The 8415-nt window shown below is 45.8% G+C and overlaps 1 protein-coding gene across 1 annotated transcript; it reads right to left on the minus strand.

Moving 5' to 3' along the window:
• Window positions 1-2789: 2789 nt before the first annotated feature.
• On the minus strand, window positions 2790-8141 carry PPP1R3D (protein phosphatase 1 regulatory subunit 3D). Its single transcript, XM_018074001.3, has one exon. The coding sequence runs from the start codon at window positions 7558-7560 to the stop codon at window positions 6643-6645; it is 918 nt and encodes a 305-aa protein (XP_017929490.1). The 5' UTR covers window positions 7561-8141; the 3' UTR covers window positions 2790-6642.
• Between the last annotated feature and the right edge of the window lie 274 nt (window positions 8142-8415).

Consider the following 8415-nt stretch of genomic DNA (forward strand, 5'->3'; position numbering starts at 1 on the left):
TGAGCCCCCTCCCCTTACCCCGGGCCCCCCCTCACAGCCCGCGCGCCACGAGCGCCCCTCCGCTGGCCAATCGCTGCCAGCGCGCCGCCAGCCAACAGCGCCCGGCAGCGCGGCGCGCGGGCCAATGGCGCGGAGCGGGGGCGGGCCCTGCGCGCCCTCAGCGCGGGTGACGGGAGCGCCCTCAGAGCCGCGACCGCTCCCTCTGCGTTACAAATTGGCTTTTAGAACACTGATTTCAGCGCCCAGACGGGAGTTAGTGGGTGTCAGTTTGCTAAACCAGTATAAGTCATTCATGTGCTTAATTCAAAACGTTTTCGCTGCCATAAAGTGCCCGAGTAGGTACAAACACACCCTCAGGTGCGCGTTTACCTGCTGTGGGTAAAGGGCGTCGACTGACGCTTGTGGTCTTTATTATCCAGGAGGAACTGGATAATATGCTTTAATGGAATCCAGCAGTGCGCTGCATAATGTGCTTAAATGGAATCCAACAGTGCCAAAGTGGGGCTTTACCTGTACTGGTGTGATACTGGTGTATCTATTGCTGGTGTATCTATATATCGCCCAAACGCGGCTGATAATATTTATCACGAATCTCACATACTCCAGTGGAATAGCAAGAATCGTCTCCACTCATACCTAGAATAAGCAGCAGTAGTGGAGCATCCAGGAGAAAAAACCTTTCACAGCAGGAAAACCTGCAGCAACTGTAAATAAAATAGCACCGCTGACTTCCTAAAATAAGGAAAATAAAATCTCAATACTATAAAAGGTAAAAATAAGCTGTACACGAGGTATTTAAAATACCACCAGATGTCACTGTAATTCAAGAAAATGACAAGTGGTGTGAGAATTGGAGTATCTGCGCTGAGGAGTTGGGAGTGAGCAGCGCTGGGCATTTTGCAGGAGGAATGTCCTGCTAAAGCAATTTACTGCAGCATTAACTGCCCTCGTATTTACTGTTGGCAGTGGGTGATCCGAAGCAGATCGGTAATACAGCTTTTTTTTGTCCCACTACGGACAAAATTTTACATGAAGAACTTGGAGCATCACTAGTTTTCTGTAAAAGCTGAATCCTGAATTTTGCTTCCATCATATGAAGCAAAAGTAATAAAAGCCAATTTACATTCGATGCTTTCCCTTTACCAGTCCCATGAGCAAACACACAGGATAAGACTGTCCAGCCTTACTTGTTCTATAGCGAAAGAGAAGTGAGGCAGAGTTCAGAAGTGGATCCTACACTTACCCTTCTGCAATAGGTACACTGAGACTACTTCAGTTCATTTCTTGTTCTGTAATATCAGTCTATTTTGTTTGCTTTAGCAGAAGGGAAGTCAGCAGAGAGCAGAAGTTTCAGTAAGTTATCCATCAAACAGACCAGAACAGTGAAATCATTTGGGCCACAGACATGGAAACTGTACTTAAAAACTCCTGAGAAAATGGAAGCAAAACTGTTTAGGGGAGGGTAGCACTGTGTACAGGGACCTTTCCTTACTACAGCACCAGAAATGTTTATCCTTATTGCAGTTAGCGGAAAACATTGTTCTGGCCAAGGTATTCAATCTTTAGCACAGCTGCCAGTTTACGTAGAGCTCAAGGGTCAGGAGTGTTGATGCCAACAGTTTTAATATCAAGTGTCAGCTGAGATTCTTGCACATCTGAGATCACAAGGAGAAGGCCAAGTCAGGAGAGAAGTCAGTGCTAACATTACACTCATGTAATCACTTAGACTTGCTGTTCTGAGTCTTTATCAGCTGCAAGGTACATAGAGCATTGTAGTGAGCACTGATAATACACTACATTAAGTGCTGTAGTTACAACTGACTCTGTATGCATTTAGCTATCTTTGCAGGTTAGAATTTAATTTTTTTCTTTGTAAAACAAATATAAGAAACTATGAATTTGAAACGAAATGTAAAAATAACACCTATATTAAAAATAGCACTAACAACCTGTAGGATAAACCTGATGATCAGATGTTTTCAGAAAAAAAAACAGTCCTGCTCTTAAATAATCTTGCACAAATCCCCACCCTTGAAGCTAACACAAATTCACATTGTTTTCAAGTGTTTTATTAAAATCAAACAATAAAATCTTTATCCTTTGGTGGTATCCTGGCTAGTCTGCACTCTGGCCATCATATTTATTTCCAGGTGATGCTTAATACTCTATTTTAGTGGGTAAGATTATTAAAAATAAGGTGGTATTGCTAGCTCTGATTCAGATCAGTAGTATAGGATAATGGGAAACAAGAGTCATAAAGACAAGATATTATAATATCATGTCTCCTGAAATCACACTCCTTTATGCATCTACACGCATATATTTATAACAATCTGTATACTTTGTAATAAAAAGAGATATTAACATTCTTAAACAACTTAGTATAGACATTCCTATGTATTTTAACAGTGATTTGCAATAATAATCTTTCCCCCAAGCAACTCTGAAGTGTTGAAGTTATTAACACCAATTAAAAAGTAATGGGCAATATCTGTCCTTATTAATTATGTCTTCTAGTTAAATGTCTCCATTTTGCTTTAGGAGAAACCTGGCAACAGATTATTCAAACCTGGAACTGTATCAAGTAAATGCTTGACCCCAATGGAGATGCATTTCCTATCAAGGATAAATCAGTTCTTGCAGAACTGGACATGCTCTTAATATACCACATGTAGATATATTTTCAAGAAACTGTGAGTGAGAAGGACCTGATTTGAGAGGACAGACTGCAGCACTGAGAGCTGAAAGAACAGAATAATAACAACTCAGAAATGCACATGTTGAGTCTAGCACAGCTTTGGAAAGTGCAATGAGAGAAAAATCCCTTTCTCTCTTCCATGAAGGTCTATTAGAATCAACAGTCAGTGTGCCTTTTTCCAACATCAGATCTTTATTCTGCAGGTGCTGCATACATAGAACTCTGAGGTGAAAGGACAACAAATTCCATGTTCAAAGTGGCAGCCTGACCATCTTTGCAGCTGCACAGACTATCACCATGTGCATCAGGTGCTGTTCACTGTTTAGCAACTCAAAACCACCTGACCTCCCTGAGTATGATGCTCTGTGACAACTCATGAGTTTTCTTAAAAGGAGTACCACTGACAGAAAAAACATAAAATTGTGAAAAGCTTTTATTTCAATCTCTTGTATTACAATAGCCATAGTTTTATTATTGCTTTTTAAAATGAACTAAAAACTTTGCAATTTTACAACTGCTAGACTCTTTGTCCAGCATATGTGCTTTAGTGATATCCTGTGTAATGTACTTTATTCTGGACAAGACATTTAATCACAGAAGACAACCCCCTTTTCATTTACAAGGATTTCATATGTTTCTTTAAAAAACGTGCTCGGAAGAACCTTGAAACTGTGGGCTACCAGACATTCATTTATTGTATGACAATAATAAATACATTTTTAAAAAGTGCATTAAATGGCAATAACCCTCGTGAAGAATTCACTTGTACAAAATCTTCATGATAAGGGAAGTGCTTGGTTTGAACACAGTGCAAGCAGTCAAGTTGTCCTGAGAAGATACAGAGGTGGTCATAAGCTTACCTTCATGAAGTGCATATTACCACTACTTAATGGCTTAATCCCATTTTTGTTAACCAGAAGCCTTTTGATGCTGACTGCTGAATGTGACAAGAAAACCTAAGTGCCTGTTTCCTCTTTGATGTGACAGGTGCCAGCACTGGTGTGAACGTTTAACAGCTTAACCCGGAGATCACTCCCAGCTCAGCTGCTCCACTGGCAGCCAGCAGTGCCAGAGAGCTGCACTGCCAGGAACTGCTACTGCCAGTGCTTCTCCAGCAGTGCAAGGCAAGCAAGGAGAGCAAAGGGAAACTTGGAATAATGCTTTAGTATTTAGTAGTCAAGATTTTGCACGTGCCAATACCCGGAGAGGTGGCAGAAGGAAGACAATACAAGCCCAACTCAGACTGCTGAGACATTCATTTCCTCCCCTCTGCACTGTGGTACATCTGGCATCACCCTTTATACTGAGAGCCTCAGCTTTATGTAATCTGTCCTTGTCTGAGATAACACTCAGATTTGACAGTTGCTGGCACATGACAGTCCCTCCCAGAAGATGGCAACAGCATCTTTCTGCCAGGAAGCCAAGGATTGCTCTGAGCTCCTGTCCAATACCAGAGGGACTTTCAGGGTCTGCTGGGTTTGCTGAGGGAAGAAACACAGTAATCTGGGAGGGAAAAGGAGGGGAACAATACCTTAAAATAGTGCCTTTTATTCAGCACAGCTGCTCCTGTGTGTGTGCATGTCCACTTCCTTCTTACTTTACTGACAAGTACATAACTTTGCCTCCAGGGACTTAACAATAGTGGATAAACTTTAATGGAATTCCCTACGTCAGCAAGTTTCATCTAAGTAAGTGTACCCAATTTCAATTCCTGCCACTAAAGATTCTTCTGCAGTCAGGGAAGGTGTGTTCCAGCTCACCTCACTCGACACCTACTCACTCTGGCATGATTTAGCACAACCTGCACTAAAGCTGAGCTGCAGAATGGCAGCACTAGTCCCACAGTGTCCTCTCCACACTCAGCAGAGGTGATACAGTTTGTCACACCACAGGCAATCAACTACAGGGAGAACATCTCCATTTCTAGGGAGAATATAGATTGACTAGTGCAGATATTGTATGTCCTATACTGTCTTGTCACTTAGTCACAGGAGGGCCAGCAGAGGAGGCAAAATTCCTTACAATTAGACAATGCCCCTTCTTACAGAGTTCTCATCTTTTGTGCCATATGAGGAAGACACGACTTACAGTTCCAGGCAAGAAGTTGCTGCCAGCTTGGTAATGGTCACTGCTCTAACCCAGGGACACTGGGTGCAGGCAGCACTTTCCCCTCTGATAATCCCACCTCAGCCTCACCTCCTCCTTCAAAACAATTTCCACCTAAATGTTCAGCCTCACAGTTGCTCCAGCAAAGCAGCCAACACAGTCAATACTCAATAGTTCCAAATAGGACGGAATTTTCTGAATACTCTGCAGGAGGTGCTCAGCAGCTCATGAATCTTCATTCATGACTTTGGCTCCTCTGAAAGCCAAAGCCTAATTGGAATGAGGCAGCTTCCTCACTTGAAATCCCAGCTTTGCTAAATGGGTACCACAAAAAGGAGCAACATTAAGTTGCCAGACAAATTTTCTGGGGGTTTCTGCACTTCCAGAATTACTCAGGAGACGTTTTGGGCTAATATAGAATTGGTCATGAGTTCCTTAAAATTGTGATTTTAAAACCTACTTGTGATTTCAATAAATAAGCACCAATCCAAAATAAGATGCCCAAATAAGTGGCCTGATTGTCACAGTACAATCCTAAAAAGCAGCTTTTCTAATACCTCCAGCCAGCCAGCTCTGAAAATTCATGCTACCATATAAAGTTAAACTTTCCATGCAGTTATGAAAACAATGCCCATATGTATGAAAACAATTATGGACAATCTTTTGCTCAATAGATCCAAGCCTGTTGCCAATCCTAAACCACACTAAAAACACAGAATAAAAGTAGTAGTGCAAGAATCATGGGAAGACGGTGTGTAACAGTGTTCCTGTGCTCTCCCTGCAGTCTTGGAGTTTTACAATGAGAAGTAGTTAAATAAAGAATTCAAAGGTCCTGCTGCAGTAGTACTGGGACACTTGGGAACAGGGAGCCAGGATTCAGGATCCAAGGCTCTGTAACCTGCTCCCTGTGCTATTTTTTTCCTTATACATATCTATATATCTATCTCATATCCATTTCTTGATTTATAATTTTACCAGAAACACTGGTAAAATCATGAGCATTCATATAATGTTTTGAGATCTTCAACTGCAACACAAGTCCAAAATTGCTCTAGTTTCCCTTAGTAAATACAGGTGCACCAGGAAAGGACAAGAGAAAAACCTATTTGGGCACCACCTGAAAAAGATGAGAATTTCCCTAGGAAGGTCTGCCTTACACACATTTTAATAACAATCACTCCTGCTGCAATAACTGGAGATAAGAAAAGGCACCTTTTTGGGTATTTTTTAAGGGAAAGAGAGGGGCTGATGGCATATTTCCATGTATGTTCTGCTCGTAGTAACATTTAATTCCCAACCCAAATATTAATGGGAATATTTAACGTGGTTACAGCCTTAATACGATATATATAAATACAAGTACTCCCTACAGTGTCTGCCATCCAAATTATGCATAAATGGAATAGTGCCCAGACTTGGTGAGATAATACAAACAAAATTAGAAACAAAACTAGTAAAGCGATTTAGTAAACAAATAGTACAAAATGAGCTCAGTTAAAAACATTCTGTGCAACCCAGAGTATTACTAGGAAAAAGAAATGTGCTGCTTTACCCTCTGGTAGTCTGACAGCATTCCTTGAAACCATTCTGCTCACACATTACAAGAAATGACATGGGCTTTCCACAAGTGAATCTCAGTAAAGATTTTGGCCCTTTCAGCTTTCAGAGAAGTTTGGAACAGTTTGTCAGGGTCACTGGCTGCTCCTCAGCCCTGGGACACTTCGCCAGGTTTGGCAGGTTTTACCAAGAAGACTGTTGCCATAGGAGCAGAGAGCCATGCCAAGGAACAGAGTGCCACCAAGACTACTGACAAGCTGCTCTGCACCCACTTCCTTTGTTCAGATGAAGTGGATCCAGCTCTCCTGACACTCCCTCGGCATCTTAAGGGGGTGGGTCCGACAGGTGAGGGTGTAGTTTCGGCCTCTGTTGTTATCCCAGTACTCCTGGCCATTGACTTGGTACCTTGCTGCAAACTGGACGAGAGAGCACAGCTGGAGGAGGAAAGGAGGCACAGGAAGGAAGAAAGTGAAAACATCGGCCTGATCCTGCCCGTTTTTCTCGGGGATGCTGTGGTGCCAGCGAGCACACACTTCGTGCAGGCTCTGCCACTGGTCGAAGGTGTAGCGCACGGACACCCGCTTCTCAAACGCCACATTGCGAACCTGGATGGTGCCACTGAGCCCCAGATCGGAGCTGGTCACCCGCTCCAGACACACCTGCTGCTCCTGAAGTCGGGAGGAGAAATCTATACAGTCTGCAGGCTGCTGGAAGTCTGGGACCAAGCATTGCATAGTAAACTCCAAGTCTGAGTTGCTGTACCAGAGGTCTGAGTTTATGGAGAGCCTGGAAAGGACATGCAAGGGGATGGATGGATCCTCGCCAGTCTGGAAGACTTTCACCTCGGTGAGCTCCAAACCCAAAGCATCGGCAAACCTCACCCGGTTCATACGACTCTGGCACTCAGGAAGCTGACAGTGCACTGCTCTTCTCCTTTCAGGTGATGTGGGCAAAGACCTGGCTCGGCGGCGTATGATGGGCCGCAGTGCTGGGTCACAGCTGGAGGATGTGCTGCTCTGAGGGTGGTTTGGCTGGGGGCTCTTCTTGGCTGAAGTGCTGCTCTGAAAAGTCAGGCTGCTACTTGTACGGACTGCTGGGGGCTGCTGTTGTCCTCGTCGTGCTGCTCCTTCAGCCCTTAACATGTTCTCATAGAGATCAGAGAGATAGCTGGGATTTCTCCGAGGAACACGCACTTCCATTCTTAACTGATGGTAAAGAACCAGGCAATAATGAACACTGACCTTCTGAAGCACTTAATTTGGGAATGGCAGCCACAGACAATAAGGCTGAGGTTACTGCACTGGGTGCAGGAAGAAGGATCAACTTGAATGTCACCTTGTGAATGAAGGGCACAAACGTGGAAGCTCTCAGAGCAGCTGGAAGGATCCAGCGGCGAGGGCGGTCTGTGTAGAGATGAAGGCGAGATGAAAGCAGTCTCAGGGGCCGACAAACTCGAGATCGCTGTGCTGGCTGGTGCCCCCGAGGCTCAGGCTGGAGAGGGATTCAAGGCTATCACCGCTGATACTGGAGGAGCTCACGCACAGGCTGGAGAGCGACTGGAGGCTGTCGTGCTGGATAAGTGACTCCAGGCTGTCGGAGAGGTCGCTGGATGCCGGGTGCGCCCCGAGGCACCCCCGGCCGGAGCACAGGGCGAGAGGGGCCTGCAGACTGTCCTCGCTGACCCCCACCGACCCTGCACTGCCGCGGCAGCAGCAGCAGGACGAGCAGGGCGGACACTCCAGGCTGTCACACTGGATGCTGGGCGAGTCGAGCCCGGGGAAGGCTTGCAGGCTGTCGGGCGTCCAGCGAGCACTGGAGCCGAGCGCGGGGCTGCTTGTTCAGACGGCTGACGGGGCCGCGGGGGCTGTCCCGGCAGGGGGCTGTCGGCGGGGGCCGGGCGCGGCCCGGGGGGACGATCGCGCGCGCCGGGCCGCAACACGCGCCCGAGCGACGGCACAGCTCCGCTGATGTCCGCCCGGCCGGCGGGCCGCCGCTCTCGCTCTCCGGCAGCCAGGCGCCGGGCCGCTGCGTCCCCGCCCCGGCCCTCGCTCTGC

This window comes from Manacus vitellinus, unplaced genomic scaffold, assembly GCF_001715985.3.
Source record: "Manacus vitellinus isolate BGI_N305 unplaced genomic scaffold, ASM171598v3 scaffold_26_pilon, whole genome shotgun sequence".
In the NCBI taxonomy this organism is placed as follows: Eukaryota; Metazoa; Chordata; class Aves; order Passeriformes; family Pipridae; genus Manacus; species Manacus vitellinus.